We start from the raw sequence: 26,643 nt of genomic DNA on the forward strand, positions 1-26,643 counted from the left end.
AAAATAGTACTTCGTTAAAAATTCAAAACTTGATTAAAAAAATTAAAATGTCTCCAAAAAATTGGCCTATACTTCTTTGGGGTCAATACTATAGTTATAGATTTCTTATTGCAGAGGGTGAAATTAATTTCTAAAGCTTATCTTCTAACCTTTGAATTCTGCCATGTGGCATAAATAATCCCTCTGTGGTATTGGCACTAAATTTTAACTCATAGTTACCCAATTCCATCATGCAACGTCTACCTAACATCTGTATACTCTTCACATCCATTTACTTCACTACTAAACATTTTTGAAAACATATAAAATATGTAGTACTTCATTAAAAATTCCAAAATTGATTTTAAAAAAAATTACAATTCTCTAAAAAATTGGCCAATATTTCTTTGGAGTCAATATTATGGATATTGGTTTTGTGCCGCAAATTTGTGAAATTAATTTCTAAAACTTCTCTAGTAAAGTTGAAATTCAGCCATGTTTTCTATAATAGCATGAATAATCCATCTATAGTATTGACCCCAAATCTTAACTTATAGTTACCATGCAACATCTACCCATGTATGCTATAAGCATCCATTTACTAAACAACTAAATGCTTTTCGAAAATATTTATAATATTTCGTTAAAAATTTAAAAACAAATAATAAATTTAATTTCTCTAAAAAATTAAATTTTTTTAAAACTTTTTAAGAATTTACATTAGAAGGGTTCAAAGATTGTAATAGTTGAAAATTTTACATGCCTTTAAAAAAAAAAATTTCTTCAAAAAAAGTTAAGGTCATGGTTTTTAAGTATTTTAAAGAAATGGTATATACATATAATCGTTCTTATAATGGCATAGCAAATTATTTTTTATTTATTTACTCTTTACTGGTCTGCAAAACCCCTAAGTGACTATATAAATTGATTGGATAATCCATGATCTTAATATACGGAAGGATACCAACATGTCCATAAATTTTATTCTCAAATTTTCTTCACAAATTTAAGAAATAAAATAAGAAAAACTAAATGTTACTTTTGTGGATTTGAGGAAGCTTAAAATATTCATAGACCTTGGTTCTTTCCATAAATACTGCAACAATTATAAACCCCAAATGCAAGGATTTTTTCTTGTAAAATGTACATAATAAAATGTACATGCAAAATGTAAAGGGTTTTTTTAACGGTGGGCACTGAAGCTGTCATTTCTTTGCATGGAAGGTGCCGGAAGTGTTGCTCATTTTGCATTGCCTGGTGAGCACCTTGTGACCTAAGTCACGGAGGCGAGTGATATTACCCACACCACAATGCCACAGATACCCGTTTATAGGGAGGGACACATTTACACATAACAGAGGACAACACACAGAGAGAAACATCCATGCCATCCAAATGTAAATGCACATCTTGTAAAATGTACATCGAATTTTCATGAACGGATTTTTTGAGTATTGAGAATTTCTTACTCGAATTGGAAAATATTTGCACACAATTACAAAACTTGTTCATTCAAAGATAGTTCAGCACAAAAATTTTTTTAATTTTATTTTAATAAATAATAGCAGTAAAAACTCTTTTTTGTAAGGTATACAAATTTTTACATCATTTTAAAGAACAATTGGTATTTTTAAACAATTGGACATATTTGGTTCAAATTCAGTATTTTTCCTTAGAACATTACATTCATTAAAATCATGTAAAAATTTGTATATATAACAGTTCAAAATTTTTAAGTTATTATTAATTAAAATAATAAAAAAATAGATAACACTACTAATAGATACTTTGTTGTATTTATACAAATACTTGATTTTGCGTAATTCAGGTTCTGAAATTTTAAATCTGAAATCAGTTTTGCTCCTAAAGCTCGATTTTTTTAAATGGCATTTATACTCTATTTTTTGTAGAAATGTACAAGTTTAAAAACTTTACATAGAACAGAGGGTAGCGTAAATGTTGAGACCTACTTCGAGGGGAGTTAGGCCACATCATCAGGATTAAAACTGGAAAAAAAAAACCTGTGTCCTATGTTATATGAAGAAATTTTTGAGATTAATTTTACTTTTTGCTTGAGAAATATAGCAAACTTAGTATGGAAGAATTTCATTTTATTTTATTTTTTAAGAAGGCTTATTTTTTCTGTCTTCAGCACATGAAATCCCATTCAAGCTGAACAATTGTATTAAACAAAAACAAAAAACACAATTTTAATAATTTAAATCAATAAATTTTCTTAAAATATACTAAATCAATATTTAAATTATTGATTTCACTTATTTGATTTAAATTAACAGCACACAATGAAGCAGGGAGCAATTTTGTTAAACAGTACTTTGCTGAATCAGACTATAGTAGTACTACAAAAGGGAAAGTCATTATATTATGATTAATATTATGATCATTAATATCATTAATATTATGATATCAATATTATCATTAATATTATGATAAAAGTCTAATTAATAAAAGATATAAAATGAACTGATTAATTATATTACTTTAATAAGACAAATATACATTTAATATAAAACTCTCAATTAAAACAAAGACACAAAACATTTTGCATTGCACTGTATAAGTTAAGAACATAAATGCATCATAATCATGTCAGTTATAGAATTTCCAGAAAATATTCACATTATTAATAATGCTATTTGAGAAATAATTTGGTTCTTAAAACTAACTTCCAGTAAAAATTTAAAAGTCGAAAACATGTCTTAATCTTATAATTTAACAAAAAAAAAATGAAAAAGTTTTAGAATATATCAAATAAAGTAAGAATATAAATGCATTATTCAATACCCGTAATAGAATTTCCAGACCAAACAATTTGATAATTGAACTACATTATTGATGAAACAATTAACTTTTGCTAACTAACTTCCATTAAAGACTTTAAATAACTTATCTTCATTTTATTAATTATGTAAAAATATATTTTATTATATCATATAAGGTAAAGATATAAACGCATTATATTCAATGATATAGAATTTCTTAAGAAAATACTCATATCATTAAATCATATTATTTGATAAACAATGAATTTTTCAAAACTAAATTTCAAATAAAGAGTTAAAAAAAGATAACATATATTTATCTTTTAATTGACAAAATTATTTACACTTTTTAAACATTTATAGAAAAAATAATTTTTTACAGCATATTAAATGTCAAGCTATAAATGCATAGCTAATGTTACAAAATTTATTTACAAATCTATATGTATGTCTAGACATTAGAAATGTTAAGAAAGTTTACTTTGTACATGAGATCAAAATACAACCAACACCTTAAACCACTTGACATTTTAATGTTTGCAAATTATATCAACTTTCAAATTCATAACCATATATATCAACTTTACTTCCAACCTTTTTACATCCAGATGTAGAATATAATTGAAACTCAGGAGGATAATAGATCAACTGTTCCTCGATTTTATCAAGAATTTCATTATTTGCATTTAACCCTCTGTTTCGCATTTCATTTAAAATACATTTTCGTACATGCTGTTTCTCTAAAGGTAAAAATGGGATATAGACATCAATTAGATTTCGCTGAATGACTTCACTATGGTATAGTCCTCCTAAATTAAATAAAGATAATCACTTTAATATGATTTTTAAAATTGCATTAATATAATGTAAAATCTATAGTGATGAGAATAAATCATAAAGAGAATTTTTTAAAAACAATATAATTTTGTACAATAAGATATTACTACTCTAGTAATACGGGGGTTCCTAGACCTATAATTAAATTTACAGACTATTCAGAGATTTGTTCAATTTTTTAAGGCCATTTAAATAAAGATTAATTCATCATAAATATTTTGCCAAAGTAGTTAATTTTTAAAAGTTTCATTCATTTTTTTCTTGTTTAGGTTGAATATGCCAAGGAAAGGTTCAAAAAAAAAAAAAAAAAAAAAAAAAAAAAGAGGCACATAAATTAACTTTTTTCTGTAGTTCTCACAGTTTTATGTAATCTTTAGTGAAATAATTAACGGCAATAATTTTTTCTGCTAATGACAAAAAAAGAGAAGAATAGTATTCAAATTTTTGAAAATTAATTTAATACCAGCTGAATTTTTATGAAAAATATACTCAGGCTAATTTAGCTGAAGTTTACTCTTTTAACGATTTCTACCTAGAAATGAAAAAAAAATTGATGATTACAGTAAATTCAAAACCGTGGACTATAAATTGGCACTAAGACATAAAACCAAGCATTAAAACCATTACACAACATTTTAAAAATTCAATTTTTGAAAGTTAGCTTTGCTTCAAGTAGTTTTAAAACAACATAAATAATTTCAAACAACTTAATTTTAGATTGACAAACTTTAATACAAAACAAAATTTAAAAGATTATATCAAAAACAAGAAATTAATTTAGAAAAAAAAAAACATTATTGTATTTTATAATATCATTTTCTAATGTAAAACTTTAATGTATCTTCATAATTAATGCAATAAAATAGTAAAGTTTATGAAAATTCTTTTACATTTTTGTTAAAGAGCAAAAAAAAATTTGCATTAATAAAGAAATTCATAGCCATATATTATATAAAAATTATAAATATAACGGGGGCATTTCTAGAGAACAGTGATACGTAAGGAAACCTTGATTAGAATCGAAATTGGAGGTACTTTACATAAAAATCAGAGATTTGTTAAATAGAGCAGTGTAATTTTAGAAAGTAGATGATGAAATAAACAGGGACTATATATATGTTCCCATTCTGTATATCATTCCCAAAGTTTAAAAGCAATATTATTAAAAAAAATTAAAAAATTTACACAGTTTTCCTACTTTTTTTTCAAGAATTACTATTGAATTACTGAAGTAGAAACAAAAGACTAACCCTTTTCGTTAAATGCTCCTTTGTTGACCAAAGGCTCTATATCCTTCATAACTATGTCTTCTCTTTCTTTACCTTCCAACCAAAAGTTTAAAGCCACTTTAGTAATCTCGCTTCCACCTGCATTACTAAAAAATACATAAAATTAATTAAATTAGCATGTGAAATATTTAAAAACAAAATAAAAAACTTATATCTTGCTGTCACCTGAATGACTTAAAATAGATACAAACAGGGATGATAGTAAACTTAAGTAAAATTTTCCGAGCTTTATTTATACATCCCATCCCCGAAAAAAATACTCTTATATTAAAAAGAGTGAACTTTATTTTCTTTTTCAAATAATGTAGTTCAAAAGTTTTAATTAAGAAACTCTGGTATAGAGTAGAAAATAAAAGTTTATAAATCATTATAACAAATAGAGTATATGTAGCTTGCAACTCCAATTAGCTTAGACAGAAACTGGTGGGGAAAAAATATAAGTTTAAACTTTGAAATAATTTAGAGCAATTTTTTAAACCAAATAGTTTTTTTTAATTTTAAACCTCAATAATATTTTTGTAAATGATGGTTCAAATTTTTTAGATCTATCAGCACAAAATTTTCAGACAGCGAACACTCCTGCACTAAGTGAAAATTTAAAGAACATGGAACAATGATTTTGGGAACTTGAGCGAAAAAAAGCTCCAAGTGGAAAAGATAACAAATTAACCTTTTAATGTTGAGTAGCTACCATTTCAATAATTTTTAAAAGCCTATACTAAAGTTTAATCTGGCCTGGACAAAAACAAATTTATCAATAAAATAGTTTTAATGCCTGAGTAATAAAAAATTGAGCACAAATTGCTTTGAAAAAAAAAAAAAAAGATTTATATTTAAGATATGTGATGAAAGAAATCAGAATAGCTAAAGTATTAATGAATAAAAGCATACAATACAGCTGCTTAAATGTAACACAAATTATAATTTTAAAACTATACATAACCTATTTTGATATATATTGCTGTCAATAAATATCTTCATTCACATATACATCACTTTTATTAAAGTTAATATTTAACCCACTTTCGGCCAATGGTGCATAAACGCACCATTTTAATAAATAATTTTTTATTAATACCGTGGCGAATATTCTTGCATAATTTTATTTTTCTGTTGTTTAAAAGGGTTCTAAAAACATCTATAAAATATTTGTAATTCAATTGGAGTAAATAATTTCGGTTGGGAAATTTTCAAAACATGCTAATTTTTGAACTTGAAATGGTTATTGAAAAAGTCCATTATTTTAAAACGTATAATTATTCCACTTGCAATTTATTATATGTTTTTATAATGGGTTAAAATTGTAAGTTCTGAAAATAAAATTGAAGTAAAACAAATGTAACAAAAAAATTACAAAATTTTCATTCAAATTTAATGGTGTGTTAACGCACCATTGACCGAATCTATGCAAAATAGGAGAAATTTGAAAATCCACTTTTTATGCAAGGTTTAAGAGTTTTATTAAAGTTTTGTTGTATATTCAGAGTTTCATTAGTACCATTGTTAAGTTTTTATTTTTATCAGTTTTATTGTGCTGAGGCTAACAGTGTTCGACAAGATATGCCATAAGGAACAAGTGTTGTTCTGAAGTTTCTTAGCGTTGTTTCAATGCCTGCGATGGAAAAATATAAGTTTTGATAACTTTCTCTCCTCCTATACTTTATTTGAAATTTTGAAAGAAAAGGGTTTCTTTGCATGTGGCACAGCTCGCGAAAATCTCATAGGTGTATCATCTCAGTATATTGGATGACTACAGAAATAAGAAGAAGAAAAAAGAAAACATTATGGTTCCTACGATATTGCTTTCAGCAAGGATACAGAAACATATGCAATAAAATGGAACGACAATGCTGTGGTAACAATTGTTACTAATAACGGTGTCATTTTGCCCCTTGTAAATGCGAAACGATACAGTAGCAAAGAAAGTAAAGAAGTTTATTTTATATATATATATATATATAACCATTGTTGAACAGCCGAACCCAATTTTAGGGTTTACGACTTCTAATGTTCAACTCCGTAGGCTTGCAATTTTGAACTAAACCCAGAAGACAAGGGAATTCTCGGATCAAGTATTGGGAGAAATTTGCCTTCATGGAGGACTTTTTGATGGAACTGACCCGCATTTGCATTACATAGAGAGGAAAACCAGGAGAACCTCCCACGGTTAGCCTGACTGCAAAGGGACCATGATTCATCTACCTCTGAGGATATTTCATCAGCACTGTGGTCAGTGCCAGCCGGATGATTATTCGTATCAACCAGTCATCACCAATATTCGAACCGGGTTCGCCTCATTTGAAGGCGAATGCTCTATCCCTTGAACCATCGCAGCTCAAGAAAAGAAGTTGTGATTTCACAGCTCAACATTATTTTGGATAACAATAAGCATATGGCAGGTGTAGACCTGCATGAGAATACTATAGCTAAATACCACATCGATTCCAAGTAAGAAAAGGTGGTGGCCACTATTTACAAACATCATTGATAGCGTTATAGTGAATTTCTGGAAGATGCATAGAATTTTAACTAGCTCAAAAATATCACTTATAAGACTATAGATCTTATACAGCTATTGCCCAATTAAAATCTGAATCCATCTGGTGAAGTTTCATTACAAGTTACCCCTTCAAACAAAGGTAGCCCATCATCCGTAGCTCAACTAATAGAAGTACGGACTGATAGAATCGGACATACAATAAATGGGCATGGAAAAAAAAGTCAACAGATGATGTAAAGTGTGCAAAAAGCACAAGATTAATTTATTCATCAAATGCAAAGTCCATTTGCATTCAAAATGCTTCGAATGTTTCCATTAAAAATATAAGCGTTGAACTAAGCGAATTGTTCATTGATTCGGCCAAAGGTGCGTAAACGCACCATTTTATTTCTTAAATAAAATATTATTTTTCATGCACGAAACTTATTTTTTGTCTTAATGAATGTAATTTAAACATATTTCAATGAAAATAACATTGCATTTTACAAAATTTCTATCCTTGGCCTAAAATGGGTTGATGGATCTTTATTTATCATTTCATTAATTAAAATAAAATGGATAATGGAATTATTGAATTATTATACATTGAGCAAATACTTTTCTACTTGCCATACTAGGAAAAAAATTAAACACACTAAGTGATTGAAGGCTGAATAAAAACTGATATAAAAAATAAGGAGAAATTTTAATAACAATTTAATTGACATTGAAAGATGCCAAGAAAACAACTGCTATTGTTACATATTAGTACTGCAACTATCAAAAAATTATATTCATCATCGTCTGTTAGTTTTCTTAATTCTGATGTTACTATGAAATAAATCAATATGTATATTGTAAATATTTAAGCTTTGATCTAAAATATAAGATTACAAAATTAAATTTAGTCTGATTAAGTTACTTTCCAAAAACTTTTTTTTAATAATTGTTGTTGGCAATGAATTTCCAACAACAGACATCAAAGTATTTCACACCAATTAAGGACATGATTCCAAAATGATAAGTATAAAATGATAAACAAAATTGAAATGATTAAAAAATCGTATCAACAATTTTGGGTATAACACTAAATAACTAAAATTGAACTTAAACAATTTATCACTACAATCAAATTTAAAAACTAAACTCAGCGGCGCGACAGCCATTGAGGGCCAAGGCGTACTGTGCCCATCTCAGTTTTCTTGACCTTGGGCTCTGGGGTACAAGAGCAGATGTTCCGGTCAGGTGGTCAGCCGAGCGCGGAACCCCCAGTGTTTAGTTCCCAAGCATGCTTGGTACTCATTTATCGACCCACTGAAGGGATAAAAGGCTGATTCAACCTTGCCCGGCCTGAGGATCGAACTAGGGACCTGTGGCACGACAGCGCGAAGCGCTTCCGCTCAGCCACCAGGCGTCACAATCAAATTTGCTGTATCATTTTTCAGTATGAAAATTATTATTGGATCAAAAGAAGTAACTAAATGTAGGAGAATAAAATACAGACATGTGATTGCTGGAAGAAGAAATTAACTGATTTTTTTTCAGTTCTAAATTTGTTATCTTTTTATGAATTTAGAAAATAATAAATAAATTATCTTTATGCTCAAAAATAACATTTATAAAATTTAAAGAAAGAAAAATTTGTGTTGAATAATATTTTTTTCAACACATAAAAGAATATATACATTGAAAAAAATTACATATTCCTTCTTTTTTGCACTTTTCAAGTCATTAGCGCATGAAAAAAAATGGGCGAAAAAAGATTGATGATAATATCACGTGTATGTACAATGAACTCACATGAATCAGGCATGTTAAAAAAGGGTTAATTAAAAAAATTAATTATGTGTTGCAATAAAAAATATCAAGATTTTTTAAAAAAAATATATAAAAATAAATAGTGATAACTGGGAAAAATGATAGAATTAACGTGTTAAATGGTGAATGCTTAGGTACTGGTAAGGGCATAATAAATGTCTCATTAACAAGATTTTGGATAAATAACGAAATTTAAATTTTAAATCAAAGGAACTCCAAGAAAATTTTGTTGGAATATAAATTATTGAGAGTACTGAACTACACTTTCACAGAGCTATATGTAAAAAAAAATGCATCTCACTAATAATTATGAAATAGTAATTTATTCCATCCTTTTAAATAACAAAAAAGTAAATAATGTTGACATCAGCGAATACCAACATCAAATTTTGGAATCGTTATTAATCGATACACAGAGTCACACTGAACTAAAAGTGCACACATTATTTTAGTCACAACTGAGTAACGTCATTTCTTTTAACCAGTCAGCCCCGTGGCAGAATTTTTAACTTTCTGCAACCAATTCTCTCTAGTACTAATACCTTTCTAATTTTCAATAGTAGCAAATATATGTTACAAATTTAAAGTTACAGAAGCGCTTTCTGTTTACAAAAAAGCTTTTATGTATAGAATAGAACAGTATATAATTTTTTTAATTATAAATGTAAGAATTTTTTTTAAATTTAAATATAAAATAATACATATTCTAATATTATTGGCGATATTCTCCTGTTCTAAACAATATTTGTATTGCTATTTGGAAATTGCTTTTTATAATATCAATCTGAAATTCTAGCTAAAGCCAGTCATTGCAGAATTTTCTTATTCTTAAAAGAAAGTAGAAAAAATTGTCAGCATTTATTCTGATGTGTGAGAAAGGCAATTTTTGAATATAATTCTGCAGAAAGGGGAAAAAAAGTTCTGTGGGGAAAAATATTTCAAAAAATTCTGCAGATAAAAAACCCAAACTTTTTTGCTTCCTAAATAAAAAATCTTTCTGCGAGAACTCTGCAATGTTCTGCGACAATGCCGCCGTGTCGCTACGATTCTGCCACAGGGCCAATCAAGAGTACTCCAATCTGTAAGAAACTAAAAATAAAGTTTATAAGAAATATGTTTATTGTACCACAATTATTGATTCACTGAAATCTGTGAATCGACGGTCTTGAGATTGGTAGAATTCCACGAATTAGCAGAAGAATCACATGCCTGAAAATAATATATCACCCACTTTCAATTTTCAAAAAGAATGTTACCTCAGAAATACAAAAATGTTCCTTCTATAATCAATACCATCAATATCCTCATAAAAATCAAGAAAGGGCTTCAATCCATCAATCAGACCAGGGTGCATTTTATCTACTTCATCAAAAATGAACAAAGATTGCCCACATTTTTTTGTATACTCTGCAATTTCCCTTAGTAGTCTTTCCTACAAAATTTTGAAATAAAACTTAGTGACATTTAAAGATAAAAACTAAATTGTAGAAATTATTATTAAAGTGCAAGTAACAGCTTTTTTTAATGAATGCTAGATAAATAGAAAATAGAACAGGAAATAATGATATGTAAAGTGTGCAAAATGAAAAACAGACCAACCGGAATAACTTCTGATCTAATGATCGGATCTTCACATTTTAAAACGCAATCTTAATGATTGAAGGATTTAACCTTAACCCCTTCCTTCTCGCTCCCGTGAAAATGATGGGGATAGATTTTGCCCGCTATTTCTTGCTCCCGTGATGTTGACAGGCTGGAGTGCTCAGTAGTAACACGCTAATAAGAATAAAGCTAATTCATTTCTTTTGCCCGGAATACACTTTATTTCTCATTTTACACACCTGATGGCAGTACCAGTAAATTTTTAAGGTAATTGTAGATAGATAGTTAATTTTAAACTAGTTGCAGCACTAATCAAATACTTAATACAAATACAAAAGCCAAAAAAATAGGCACTTTTATGACCGTTTTCTTAAAAATTAAACGATCGTTAAGGGGTTAAATATGCTAATTAATTAATATGAACGATATTTTAGGTTACGAAATCAGACACAAAAACATACTTTCTCTGAATAAACATATATTTTTCCAAACGGATTCTGATTTATGACCCCCAAAGTATAGGGGGTAGCCGCAATCTGAGAAATATGGTCCTAATAGTTTGATCAGGAGAGCGGTTCAAATTTTGAACCCCTTTATGATAATTTTACTTTATACATATATCTATTCATTTAAAAAGTTCTCGAGATATGGTGAGATACAAAAAAAAAATTAAGATTAAGGGGTCCAAACTTTGGACCGCTCTTTGGACCATATTGCTATTGTATTTTGGGAGTCAGAAATTTGAATCCGACAAAAAAGAGGTATATTTATTCAAAGAAAGTACATTTTTGTGCCTGATTTCCTAACTTAAAATATGGTGTACCTTAATTAATTAGCATATCTGAGGTCACCCCATCATTAATATTGAGTACCAGAATGTGAAAATCCAATCATTAGATAAAAAAGCTAGTACCATGAACTATCGGGAATGGAATGAAGATTCCCGGCTGGAAAGTGAAACTGGGAAAGTTTGGTTCCATGAATGCTCAATACTGTACCATGAACACTCCCTTGGAATCAGATATTCCACGATAACTCACTCTCAGGGCGTGGCTAAAATTTAACCAATCACACAATTTACTTTAGATTTTCTTTTTGAGTTTGGCAGCATTAGCATGAGTAAAACGAAACGAGCTTCTGCTATTTAGATAATATTTTTGACTACTTATTGTTTTATTTTTATAATGTTTTTTGTTTTCATTAGACTAAAAAAACATGAACTGCGAATACTTTGAAATATTCTTCAATTTATTATACATATAGTTTTATTAATTAAAAACTGTCATATTTATCATGTATAATTCATAAAATAAAATCATTTTTTCATAATAAATATTTCTGATATATCCCTTAATACGTTTTCATTATTTATTTTAAATATTTTTCAAAAAGTACAACTCTTAAAATAATGATCATATTTTAATGAATTAAGATTCAAAATTTCGTGCCTGAGAACTGCAAGTAGATAGATTACTAATTATACTAGTTTTTAAATCAAAACTAATTTCCAGAAAGAATTCAAATTTTATCAGACAAAAAAAGCTTACCTTGATCTCTTTGAAATTAATTTAATTTCAAAAAAGTTCATTAGTTTTCAATTAAAATTGTAACAATATGAATGACTAAAAAGTTACTACTTTGCTTATTACTTTGGTTTATTTGTTACATTATAAAAGTGACTGTTTTGACAGATAGTTAAATAAATATGTTCACAAGAATATAATTTCTAGAACTGCGTAAATTTTTTTTCGTGATTTGTAAAATCATTTTACGTATGAAATACTTAAAAATTATAGTTCAGGGAACTACTTCCGCAGCTTTTATAGTATATATTTTAATGGAAGAATGAGAATAAAAATTTTTAAAATGAGTAAGAGAAGAAATAAATACAAATTTCATAAATATTTTTTGAAACATTTTTATTCTTTTTTGTATTTCTAATTATAAATAAATTGTTTACTTTATAATACATCATGCCTGTAAAAAAATCCTTTAAATGTGCTGCCATTGGTGTATAGTATAAAGAACTATCGTTCGAAAGGAAGTTAAATATTGTTAAATTAAAAGTTCATCGAAAGAAAATTAAAAAAAGAAATGATTGGAACTTCAGAAAAAGGTATTGGCCAAGTAATACATCCCGTAATAATAACATAGAAATAGTAACAATTATTATATAATGAGAGCATAATTATTTTTAGTTTGCCGTAATTTCTTAGTTAACTCTGAAAGTATCTTTTCGTTCACACATACTAATGAAACAAAACATTTCTCTTTTAATTATCGTCTTGAAAATGGCTCGGGCACGTTTATCTTTTAGAAATTTTGTTATCTTCTCTTATGAAATAGAAAAAAATTAAGACATTCATCGACGAAATATCGTATTTAGTCCTTAAAAATTCATCATTCCCTCCTTGGAACGACGATTCCAGGTGCCGGAGACTGGTTGGAATGAAACCGATTCCAATTCCAGCCGAGAAACTCTTTCCAAGGTGTTCGTGGTGGGGGGATGGTGGGGGGTCCCGTTGGAACGTGACGTCATTCCCAGATGGAATTTCATTCCATGGAGCTCATGGTAGGGTTCCAGGGTGGTTCATTTTTGATTTTGCGCACTGGTTATTCAACTTAGAATAAGTAATGTACAGAGAAAGATTAATTATGAATTTAAAAAGAAATTCAGGTTCAACTTGAATATTCAGCATTTACGTAGAGACGATATGCATTTTTTCTCGAGCAATGTGCAAAAAACATGTTTTGTTAAGCAAGATAATAAAAAAAGATGACAGAAAACCTGTTTTTGTCAGGACTGAAAGGGGGTGAACAAATCAAATGAGGTTTTCACTGGATGCTTAGCTATTTAGCAATTTAGTATATATTGAGACAATATTGTTTTGAAAAATGCTCTATATATAATATAAATTGATAAAGTTAGAATGTCAAATATTGTCAATTTTTGTAATGGTTTACATTACAATGGAATAATAACAAACTAAAATATATTTTTTTTAGATGGATGCTCTTAGCTTAGAAAACTTTTACTTAATCATATTAACAGAAATTTCTTTGAAAGAGTTTATCTATTATTCAGATATAATATTTTGAGTACATTAAAATATGCATTTTAATGCACTACACTCAATTAATCTTGCTCCAAGAACTTGAACATCGAAACTTTCACTTTCAAATTCTTGGACTTCAAAATAAGTATTTTCATCAGTTTAAAAATAATATTTCCCCTTAATCTGTACAAACATAAAGAAAAATATATTGCTTCATAAGAAAAAATTACTAAATATAAATAGCAACTGTCACCAAGTAAATTAATCCTATAAATAAAAAATAAGTCACTGTTAAAATGAACTTATTGTTAAACAACTTTTTTAATGCATTGGAAATAGTATAATAATTAGCCAACTATTTTTAACATAATGAAATTATGGAAATAAATATAAGAATTCTGGTATTAAACATGATGTATCGATATTTTCTCTATCAGTATATTGAGTATTAATCTATTATTTCCTTCAGACAAAAGCTGTACAAAGTCATGTTTTTACAGTGTTTAACAAAATTACATCTTGGACATTAAATAAAACTTTCCCTTCTTCAATTTTTCCTCTCATTTAATTGATCGGGTTTTCTGAACACTGCAATGAAGAAAAGTTCATACACTACCTCTGCATGAATGCTATGTGTTATTAGTAAAATAAATAGTATACACATTGAAATTTAATGTCAAATAATGCCATAAACATTCTCTACATTTCTGTTTTTAGACAAGATGAAGAAACTCAGTTTACAAATTGTGTTGCATAACTCAAAAAATACTTATTGCATCAAAAATTGTAAAGGAAAAAATGTGTTTAAAAACATGATATTTTAGTTCAAAAATGATATCCTGTGCTATCAAGCTTTAATTTCACTTTAGAGAAAGTAGAAATTGTGTTTTAACACTAATCTGTATTAAAATAATAAACAAACATATGTTAATAAGCTTAGAATGACTTGTGATGTAGTAATACAGTAGAGAACCAATTATCCGGGATGCTCGGGACCATCGCTATCCCGGATATCTGAATTTCCCGGTTTTCTGGATCGACCAAAAAGTGTCGATAATCGATGTTTTATCGCACCCGAAGTACAAGGAAAAAGTGTAATGCATAAAGTAAGAGAAAAAAGAAAGGTACTCCTAACTTTAAAAAGAAAAATGGTAGAAATATAACATTTAAAAGAATAAAAAAATTTGCAAGTTTAGACAAGAAATAAAGTTTAAAAAATACAAAATTCTCATATTTATTTTTTAAAAATAATTACAATTCCTAAATTAAATAATATAAACAAAACCAATGATTAAATAACGCAATATATTTCATACCTAATTATACGGGGGGAAACGATAAAATAAAAGGAAAACTTATTAATCTAAATAAAAACACTTGAAAATTATCGAACCGAAACGATAGTTAAAAAAAGCACTAGCATAAATATTAAAACCCGGAACAAAGCAAGATCAACGGAATTCAAAAAAAAAAAAAAAAAAACCCTAATGGTAAAATTTATGAATAAAAAGAACTAATTTATTGAGTGCGAAATTTATCGCGAAAAGAAAAAAAATCAAACGTAGTGGAATCAGAAAAACAAAACTGCAATCTGCTTCATAAAATAATCCTAAACTGCTGTTTGTAGAAAATGCAACACCATGAAAGAATCATCAGAATCAAATGAAATTTAATGCAGAAACGACTTGTACTGATACAAATAAATGATGAAATTTTCAAAACAAAAGAAACAAATTAAGCGTCCGAAATCAGTATTTGGTGCAGCCACCACGCGCTGCAATAAGTGCTGCTATACGACGTGGCATGGAGTCAAACAGATGTTGAATATCTGCTTGAGGAAGAGAATTCCATATCGCTTGTATGCGCAACCAAAGTTCGTCTTTGGAAACTGCAGGACGCGGATCACGAGTGAGACGCCGACCAACCATATCCCACACGTGCTCAATAGGCGACATATCCGGCGAATAAGCAGGCCAAGGAAGAAGTTGCATGCGTTGTGCTGAACAGAAGTCTCTAACAGTCCGCGCAACATGTGGGCGTGCATTATCCTGCTGAAAGATAGCTCCAGGGATGCCTTGAAGGAAAGGAACGACTTCGGGCTGTAGCACTTCACGGACGTATCTGTTGCTATTGAGATTACCCTCAATTCGTATCAAATTGGATCGTCCATGATACGAAATCGCACCCCAGACCATAACTCCGGGTGTTCGACCACTATGTCGTTCAATAATACACTCAGGAAGGCAGCGTTGACCGGCATAACGTCTAACACGAACACGGCCATCATGGGTCCACAAATTGAAGCGTGATTCATCTGAAAAGACAACTTGGTGCCAATCAGCTCGCCAGTCTCTGTGCTCCACAGCCCACTGCCGACGCAGCCGTCGATGATCCGCCGTGAGGGGAATCCTGTATAATGGCACCCTTGCACGCAATCCACGGCGCAGCAGACGACGACGAATTGACGAAGCCGACAATTGCACACCTGTAGCAGTAGACCAATGTGCTGCCAGCTGTCTGGAGGAAGCTGTGCGATCATTCACCGCCATGCGGAGCAGGTGTCGATCATCGCGCTCTGACGTCACTTTCTGTCGTCCAGTGCCTGTTTTTCGAGTTGTTCGGTGCTCGTCGGTCCACTGCTTCCAAACTCGCATCACTGTGGAACTGTTCCGCTGCATACGAGCTGCTATTGCGCGATAGGAAAATCCTCCTTCTCGAAGGCCGATTATCCTCCCTCGTTCAAACTCCGTAAGTTGCTTGAATTTCTTATTCTTCCGTCGTGGAGGCATACTCAGGTCTCACTAAACGTTTGCCACTAACAAATAATCATAGACTATTTTCAACGTCCCGCTACAGCACTTTATTTATACGCTTTCAGCATCAATTCAGAGGGCGCTGCGCGCGCCACGCACGCGCGATGGCTCTGAAACTTTATTAATTTGCATAATATCCTATAATTGACATTTGCTGCGAATTTCATTTGATTCTGATGATTCCTTCATGGTGTTGCATTTTCTACAAACAGCAGTTTATGTTTAAATTAATAAACAATTCTCCTTTTATTTTATTTTTTTTGTTGATAAAAACAAGATTTTTAATTACAGCAGATGTGATTCCACACCAAGAAAAACTTGCAATTGATACCGCTCTTCCAAAGAATGAGAATTTATTCAAAAGAAAAAGATTTTATTTTTATTAGTCGATGTCAAATAAATATATTTTTCTCTTTTCTTTTTCTGTTCACTGATATGCATGCAATGCATTTTCCCCACCCCCCCTCGTAAATCAAGCAGAAAACGAAATCAGTTTGCCACACCCTTGAGTTTGATTGACGGCCTAAAGGAAAAAATAAAACATTCCTCCCTTCCCTGCCTTCAAGGTCACGGAGGAAATGACGTTTCTCTGGGTAAACGGGGAAAAAATTTTTCCCCTTCCTTACATTTTCCTCTACTTAACTTCAAGGATGAGTCCAATTTGCGCTTTTTTCGTTCTTGTTTAAAATGGCGGGAAAATTGAGCAAAATTTTTCCCGGTTTTCTGGTTTCCCGGTTATCTGGATACCGGATAGATGGTTCTCTACTGTATTTCAGAATTGAATTGAATTGAATGTAGGGTTTAGTGGCACAAAGTCCAAAGGAGGACATGCTGAGCCAAACAGTACGGTAAAACAGTTAAAAAGGCAAAGTACATGCACCACTTTATTTGTTGTACAATTATAACTGATAAAATGGTATAAGTTTGTAAATGGTACAAGTTTGTAAATAGAATCAGATAAAAGGTATGAATAAAATCAGGTAAAAGGCATGAATAAAATCAGATAAAAGGTGTGAATACGATATAAAATACATGAAGTAAGTAAAGTGTTTGCGAAAGTGAATAAAATTGCAAATGTATTAAAACATTTATATACAGTTAAAAATACCAACAGCACGTAAATATGCAAAAATGTTAGGATGATGAATATCATCTAACAAATCCTGCATACATAAAATGGAACTCCCAAAAAACGTTAAACGAAATTGGTCAAAACATGGAAATGTTATTAAAATGTGATGAATCGAGAGAGGAACGTTACAGGTATTGCATAGAGGAGGAGGCTCTCCAAACAGTAAGTAGAGGTGTGCTAACCGGGTATGACCAATTCGAAGACGTGTAAGCTTAACATCAGCACTACGCAAGGGCAGTACTGGCAAATGGCCCAAATCGGTTTTAATGCTATGCAATTTATTAAAAACTTTGAGATCCCACTGTTGTTGCCACAATGATGTCACAAATTTCCGAATATGCAGTTTTACATCAGAGAAAGGTATGGACAATGGTAAAGTAGATGTGGCAGATCGTGCAGCTGAGTCGGCTAGGTCATTCCCTGGAATACCAACATGACTCGGTACCCAGCAAAATAAAATCTCAAAGCCATTCTTCTGAAGAGTGGTTAACAAATAAATAATGAAGCATAAAATTGGATGAGTGTCACAGTGAAACTAGTAATATTTCAGAATTTGCAACATTTTATGTTACTTTCCTGGTCTGTGTATTCTTAAACATCATGACTCCCCAAAACACACACACAAGGGGCTAATACAAGTATATACCAAATACCATTTTCCAAGATAAATTTCATAGTTTAAAAAAAATAAATTAACTTTAACCGGAAACAACATAATAATTTGGAAAATTATGATTAAACATTTTTCTCATTTAAAAATATGATTTTGAAACAGAGAAAATTCTATTTAAAATGCTGAAAATAATTTTAAAATATTTAATGAATTTCAAACAAAAGATATTGAACATTAAAAGAGATATTATACAAATTATTACTCTATATTTTTTTGTATCTTCAGCATGAGGGAAATCTCTCGTAGCAATGTACCAGTGAACAAAATCACTCTTTGAACCTTCTTCATACAAAGTATCAGCCAGAATTTTAGCAACAAAGTTCTTACCACCACCTGTCCAACCATGAAATGCCATAGATAGTGCTTTTTTTGGCTCTTTTCTCATAATGTGAGCTCTAACTGCATTAGTAACTGTTGATGCTACAAGATGTTGGCCAAATAAATGCTTTTTAAGATTGGAGTCAAGATCTACAAAGAAATAAATATTTTTTGCAAACTTGTTAGTAAGAAATATTTAATAAATTATAACTATATTACACGTATAACTATGCTTACTAACAAAATATTTTGTAATATACATGCTTTTAAATTTTAAAGCTTGACCAGGATAGCAGTAAAAGACACATATGCCAGTAGATAATATGCTTTTCATATCAAACTTCTACTGTAGTTTAAAAAATTAAATAAGCTTTTTAACTTAATAATATGTACCTCTATATGCTGTTTAAACCTGCTCAAACAAAAGTAATTATTTTCAATAATTTAGTGTAATTAAGCCTCTCTTTATTACTAAAATTACTTTACAAGAAGTCCACTATTCGGATAAATTCCCAAATCATTGTCAAAATACAGATAAGTCTTCCATTATTACAACAAAAAATTTCTAATCGAAATGCATTTTTCTGCTTTTTCAGTCAGCAATATTATATGTAAAAGATTCAAGTTGAAGACATTTTTATTTATTTCAAGTATCAATATAGAAATAAGGAAAACGAACATCACTTCCTTCTTACAAATTTAACGTCTTATTTTCATAAAGTAATGTTTGGGTGACTATTAACTAAGTTACCTTCTCATTAAAAAAAAAAGTTCAATTCTAATTTATAGAAATCCTGCTGCGTACTTCAAAAGAATGTGTCCTTTGTTGACCATATATTTATTATACCCACTTATTTCCAATCTTGACAACTTACTATTAAAAGCAACCTTCACTGTTTTCAAAGTATTGCACTTCATTTCAATTTCTTGGAAAAACTTCTTACGATTTAGAAACTTATTGTTCAAACATTCCTGCTGCAAACATTCTTAAAAACAGCCTTTCATTAAGTGCTGTGCTACATAATTCAGTCTACAATCTGTCGGCAAAAGAAGTCTACTCTAGACATGTATTTTAAATCAAAATAATTGTTTAAAATAAAAGAAAAAGAGGTAAATAAGTTTTTTTTTCCATTTTTTGTCTCCTTATTGCTATTGAAACATTCAATGTGTACTACTGATAAAAACAAACTCACTATAGCTACTATTTCAAGTTTAATAAATTTAATTGTCGCATTGCAAATGCTTTTACTGTATTTACAGACTAAACCTTTATTTTCACAAATAAATTCAATTATTATTTCATTTTTCAGTTTAATTGGTCACTTAAATTAAAATCTATACTCTCATGAGTATTTTATTTTCAAAGTTACCCTACTGTGTGAGACAAAAAAAAACAGACAAATAATTTTTTATATAACTTGGCAAAATATAACAAATAATAATTAGAGTAGATTTTTACTGATAAATAAATTTAATTGGTTTCAAAGTGGCCGCATTTTGTAGCAATGCAGAGGCGTAGGCACTTATTAAAATTTTCAGCAATAGGCCACATGTTTTTTACCTTTAGTCTATCACATTCCAGCCAAAACAATTATTTCAGAGCAGGGTTCCCACTCTTTTAACAAAACAAAAATTAAGTTCTTTTAAGGACTTTTTTAAAAAAAAAATAAAGGACTTTTTTTAAAAAATTAAGAATTTTAAAAATAGTATGATTGTTTATCATCGAATAGATATATAACATCAATGACAGTGCCAATTATTTACCTTTCTTTAAAAAAAATGCAATAAATAAAAATAATAAATAATAAACAATTTCAATATAATGAAAGTACTAATATAATTGAATTAATTAACAGGGTTCTATAAAGTAGGAGCAGGCAACTTTAGCCAACCTGGGATACAATTTTCCTTCAGTTTTGTCCAAGCTTCAGAACCTTTTGTTAAGACCGGCCTGACAAGAATTTTGTAAATTAAGAACTTTGTTATTCTAGAAATAAACCTAGATTTAGTAAATTTTCTCAGCCCATAGAATTTAACAGATAGAGACAGCTCTATTTGAAAGATAGAGTTGATTTTTTATTTCTGGAGACAAACTGTTGCTATTATTATTATTACCTTAAATAATTGCTGTTATAAGAGATTTCTTAGTCCAAATCTTTCTTTTTTTACTTACAGCAAAATATTTACGACGATTAATTCAAAATTATGAAGTTTAAATAGTAATTTTTAACAAGTTTTTGTAAATGTTTTGTGTGTAATGAATAGCAATTTTTATTTATTTCAAATACACTTTCTGATACATTTTCAGAAAAATAATACCAATAAAATTTAAACATGATAATGATGTTATGGGAAATTTTTTTGTTCAATAAGTTTTGTTTTCCTATTTCCCAGGATTTAAGAGAGCTAAGCAAAAAGAAGGCTGTGTAACATCTTTTCAAACTTGAACACAAACATGAGGAGTGCCTTGTATGGATATAATGTTTCCTATCTGAGCTGAATTAAATTTACATAATTATGAGAAGAATAAGTCATATTTGCATTTAAATTTAAATAATAAGGCTAATTTATATTTTAATTACTAATATTTAAATTATATGAATTTAACAATTGCATAGGGGGTCGGCCTATGGATCTGGTATAGCTCCGCTATCCCAGCAGGGATTGGAAACAACAATTACAAAATTTTAAAGATTTGAAATAATTTTTGAAAATAGAAAACCATTTCCCTGGTCATATACTATATTCGTAGAAGTTAGTATTGAGATATTATTTAGATTCAAGTAAAAGTATTAGTTAAAATGAAAATAATTAAAATCAAAGCAGAACACCAATTTGATAAAAATTATAAGTTTAAAAAATGCCCAAGCATAAATACAGTAGCTAGTGGACGTTTTTTCAAGAGGTTGCAATCTTTATATATATTCGCACTAGAATCTAGCTTGGCATCCATTTGGAGTGCACTTAGATGTAAACAGACTCTCTTCATAAGCATAATGGTTTTTCCTAATTTACAAGGAAGTATATCAAACATATAAGTTAGTTGAAGTTAGTCATTTAATTGAAATTAAGATAAATAGTAATAATAAACTAAATAAAACCAAATTATAAGGAGCTAAAGAATTATTAAAATCATCAAATTGGGTAATATAAAACAACATTCATGAATAAAACATGTAATATATTTGTTGTTTTTGTGTCCATGGATTTGTATCCATGGACATTGAAAGCCTGTATGATTGCGGCTGCTAGCCTCAATGCCTTGAAGCTATATATTTTATACCTGATTATAAATCTAAAACAAACAATAAAATACAGGGAAAATGTTTTTAATGAAATTGAATAAAAACATTTAATTACCAAAAGATAGTTAAAAGTAACATAAATATTATAATCCAGGACAGGGCAGGGTATAATGAAATGAACTAAATTAAATATATTTTAAAATTCATGAATAAGTAGAACTTATTTATTCACTGCAAAATGTATTGTAAAAGGGAGGAGAAAAAAACTCAAAATGTAGCGGAATCAGAAATGTATCACTTATAAAAAGATAAAACTGCAATCTGCTTCTTAAAATAAATATTATTTAGCAATAAATAAATGTATGCTTATATTAATAAACAATCTTCTGCTTTTATTTCTTCATAAAAGCAGACAATTTTTAATGAAAGTAAATATGACTCCAAATCAGGCCACATCAATATTCTCAGGACAGATGTTTCAAGTTCCTTAACTCGCACATCCAAGTGACATCATTCCAGAAACCCTTAAGAATAATAAAAGAATCTTGAGGAAGCACCCAATGACGGTCAGTTCAGGGAAAATCCTCTTTTTAATCCTCTATTGTGCAAACGCAAATTACGGCATTGAAAACGGAAGAGTGAATTTCTGACATTTGAAAGGGTGTCAAATTCCCTGACACATTTTTCCTTGACTTTTTTTAAAATCTTGTTTTCCCCCTGTGTACAAAGCCTGAAACCCTCAGTAAATATGTAGCTTTTTCTATTTTCAACTTCTTAACATTGAATCTAGAACATAAGAGCATTGACCTTCAAGAACTCTCTTAAGTGAAATTAATCATTATTTGGGCATAATAGAGGTAAAAACTCTGAAATCCTCTCGTGGTTAGCCCGATGCCAAAGGAGCTCTGGTATGTTTCTACCAAAGTATAATTTGCACCAGCACGACAATTGATGCTAACAGGAAGCAAAATAAAGCTTGATTATATGTGTGTTTCATTCAAATGAAGACTTAATTTTCATGAAAAAGTTGCAATTAGTTTTGTCAAACCTATAAGTACGCTTATTATTTTGGATTTAACACCTAATATTTTAAGCGAGTGCACACATTTTAAGGATTGTTGATGACCCTATTCTTATTTACAATTTAATATATAATAATCCAAAAAATAGAAATCGTAGAGATTTGGTAATCGGTATTACTGATATTAATTAATAGGTACTGTTTCAATATGTACTATATATACTAATATACGTATCCCAATACCGATTAGGAGTACTGTGGAAATAGGTATTTTACAGCCTACTAAATGGAATAAGTACCGTAGAAAAATGTTGACTGTAGTAATCTTTTACTATCAGGAGTTGGTCTGGAGCAATAGAATGATGCCGAATGATTGTGTCCACATGTCTCTTTTTAATTTTGTGCATGATTTTGCAATGTTGATCATTACGAATTTATTGATCATTTAATTTTATTTGAAAAAGAAAAACAAGGATTTAGCAAAGCAACAATAATAATAAACTGAAAAAGTTGCCTAAGCACAAGGTACTATTCATTTTCAACGTGACTTTGCTTTGAAAAAAAAATTACATTTTTTACTGTTTGCAATGTGCCTTAAACACAAACTAATGGGAACCAGAAACAAAAAAATTATATGATGAAGCTGTTTAAGGATTATTTTCCATGTCTTCTTTAATTATTGATTCATAAAAAAAAATAATAATAATAAATTTTTAAAAAAAAATCCACTTTAATGTAAGGAAGCTGCTGTTTCAAGTTTTTTGTCTTCTCCAATTTTTTTCCTTTCGTTGTCAAGCAAGAGATTTTCTATTGTTGTTTAATGACTACCTATTTGTTACAGAGTCACTTGGTTCTTCCATCCACTGAATACACAAATAAAGTTGCTTAGCCAGTTTTTCCACAGAGTATCTTCGAAATCAATAGATTTATCAATATAAATGAATGTTATATATTTAAATGAAACTAAAATAGGAACTTTTCACAAGCAATCCCAATTCTTTTAAAAATTTCACTTAGCCAGTTTTTCTACTAAGCTCTTCAAATAATGTAAAATGTCAATATGTTTAATTATTAGTTTAAATTGCTGAAGTTTATATGTGCAATTTTATGTTCAGTTTTATAAAATATTACTACTTTAATGGATTGTTATTTCTATTGTTTTTAATACCATTGCTAATTTATTCTTGAATTTTGTAAAATTAAGCAGGTTTTTTTTCTTAGTTCAAAAAATTTATGAAATTTTTACCAATACAAAAATTTTACTTTCTAAAAACCTTTTGAAAAGTTATTAAAGCAGGGAGATTTCAGTATAGTGATCTGAGGCAGAATGATCACCAAGTCTTGGCTATTTCCGGGCAGCGGCCTTCGAAAAACTAAAAAAAGATATCACAGAAAGGGACCATTAGGTAACTCGTAGCAACCCCCGAGCAAGCATCCATATGCTTTCTTTTTTAAAAAAATAGGACGTTTAAAATCTATTTGGCATCTTTGCGATTGTAGTTGCCACGACAGATCACGATACGGAAATATCCCCGGGGGTGGCTACGAGATATACCTTTCACGTTGATCATTTTTAGTTTTTTGAGAGCAGCTGTTTGGAAGTTGGACATGGACTTGGCGATTATTCGGCCACAGATCACAATACGAAAATCTCCCCAAGAAACCGCTGTATTTTTGAGAGAAATTACAAACCAACAAAACTATATTCTGGGGAAATATTAGGCTCTGAGAATCTTCCGCACAATGGGCAATAGCCTGATATCTTGCATAGCCATTGCAAATTTCATAAATTAATAAAGAAGCAAATAAGAGTAAAAATAAAGAAACTAACCAGTAGCAGTAAAATTATTCCATTTCTGGCCGCATTTTTCCTGCCAAGGCATTTTGATATAAATACCATAATAAACAGAAGAAACCAATGCTCCGATAGCTACACTAAGACCCGTGGTTATGGGCTCAATACAAGAAGAAAAAGGCAAAAAAACTAAACATAACACAAGGCATATCTTATATGAGGAAACAGACATGTTTATTTTAAAATTTTATTGCTTCGAACACATATGTCATTAATAACATATTCATTTCGTCATTTCTGACATGTTTTAAATTTCAAAATTGATCAATATTGATAACTTTAATATTTGCTAGTGATATTCGAAATTAGTAGGCTTGATCACTAAGAACTCCTTTAAAATAATAAACTTGCTGCTCAAACCGATCAATGAAAAATTTTGATAGCTTAGTCAATTCGCGATCGCAACACTCGAATACGCCATCTGGGGAGAGACCGGTTTCATGCCTTTAGCCCTTCTCCCTTCCCTCTCCTCCTCTTTTCAGTTATATAGGAATGTACTACGATATTTTCCCTTTTCTTAATATTTTTCCTCTTTACTTAATAAAAATATTTTCTAAAATTTCCGTGATACTTTTCTTTAGAACTATGTTTAATGTAGTTTTCAGTTCCATATAGTTTTTCAAGTTAAAAGATTTTAATCTATATGAAAATCAAGAGAGAAACTAACGTACTTCCTTCCTCTATGACTTTCCACACGCTAATGGGGAAAGCATGTGAAGTGTTGCCAAAGGAAAAGAGTTCTGCTCTACGCCACCTGCAGCCCATTTCGATCGCCAATCATTGAACCGATTCTTCTGAAAACCGATCGCAAAGAGGAAATGAATAGATTCTTTTGAGGAACCATTCATACTGCATGATATTCACGCATCTCCTCTAATCAACGTCAAGAAAAATGGAGAACGTCATTAGTGGGTTTTTCTTTTCTTTTTTTTTAATAACGTTAGGCACTGAACTTCTCGTTCTTCGCCTTAGAAGATGCCTAAAATATTGCTCAATTATCGTTACCCGGTGGGCACCTGTAACCAAGGTCACGGAGGCGAGCAACATTACCCGCGCTACACTCCCGCAGATACATGTTCATAGTATGGGTCACATTCACACATCAGAGGACAACACACAGAGAAACATCCATGCCCTGAGTAGGATTCGAACCCGCAGCCATTGGCTTCGCAGTCAGGCACTCTAACCACTCGGCCACCTGGCCAGCTATGTGGGTTTTTCATGGGAGAATATGGATGGGTGATCGTGTAAAGCTAAGGGTGGTGGCGCTAGTGGTAAAATTGCTCTTTCAAAACTTCCGGGTTACTGCTTCCGATATATTTTTACGCCGCAGATTGAAAAAACCCGCCATCATATTCACATGTACCGAGTTCTTTCTTCCAGCCTTTAAACTTCAGCATTATCATATTAATATTATAATCATTGGAATATTTTCTAATTAGGCTAACTTAAAAAGGTATTTTTAAAGATATTTTTGGAGACATTTTATTCAAATGTAGCCAAATAAGGAATAAAATACAAAACATGGCAAACCTTAAGAATTATTCACAATGAGATATTAACTTTCCAAAATTTGTTTTGGCCTTACGACCTCTGAGAACAAAACAAATATAATATAATAAACAAATATACGAATAAAACAATAACAAAACTGCATAGAATATTAGGCTTGTTCACACATCGCCTCGTAGTCATAACATAAGCGGAGGGATACACCGGAAATTTTCTAAATTTCTTCCGGTT

The 26,643-nt window shown here is 29.9% G+C and overlaps 1 protein-coding gene across 1 annotated transcript; it reads right to left on the bottom strand.

The window, feature by feature from the left end:
- Positions 1-2,459: 2,459 nt before the first annotated feature.
- LOC107443350 (torsin-1A) lies at positions 2,460-25,319 on the bottom strand. Its single transcript, XM_087156171.1, has 5 exons — positions 24,877-25,319; positions 18,664-18,929; positions 10,442-10,617; positions 4,850-4,974; positions 2,460-3,571 (listed from the first exon to the last, which is right to left on the bottom strand). The coding sequence occupies exons 1-5, from the start codon at positions 25,070-25,072 to the stop codon at positions 3,312-3,314; spliced, it is 1,023 nt and encodes a 340-aa protein (XP_087012297.1). The 5' UTR covers positions 25,073-25,319; the 3' UTR covers positions 2,460-3,311.
- Positions 25,320-26,643: the final 1,324 nt, after the last annotated feature.

Source organism: Parasteatoda tepidariorum, chromosome 12, assembly GCF_982258835.1.
Source record: "Parasteatoda tepidariorum strain Cologne lab strain chromosome 12, Ptep-v5.0, whole genome shotgun sequence".
NCBI lineage: Eukaryota > Metazoa > Arthropoda > Arachnida > Araneae > Theridiidae > Parasteatoda > Parasteatoda tepidariorum.

What these genes read in the sequence shown, in the direction of transcription:
- LOC107443350 (XM_087156171.1), bottom strand. Translation starts at nt 25,072, where the DNA reads ATGTCTGTTTCCTCATATAAGATATGCCTTGTGTTATGTTTAGTTTTT. An exon ending in AAGATACAAAAAAATATAGA is followed by an intron (nt 10,618 to 18,663) that starts GTAATAATTTGT and finishes AAAATTTTGTAG; the next exon opens with GAAAGACTACTAAGGGAAAT. An exon ending in AACATTTTTGTATTTCTGAG is followed by an intron (nt 4,975 to 10,441) that starts GTAACATTCTTT and finishes TGTATTTTTTAG; the next exon opens with TAATGCAGGTGGAAGCGAGA.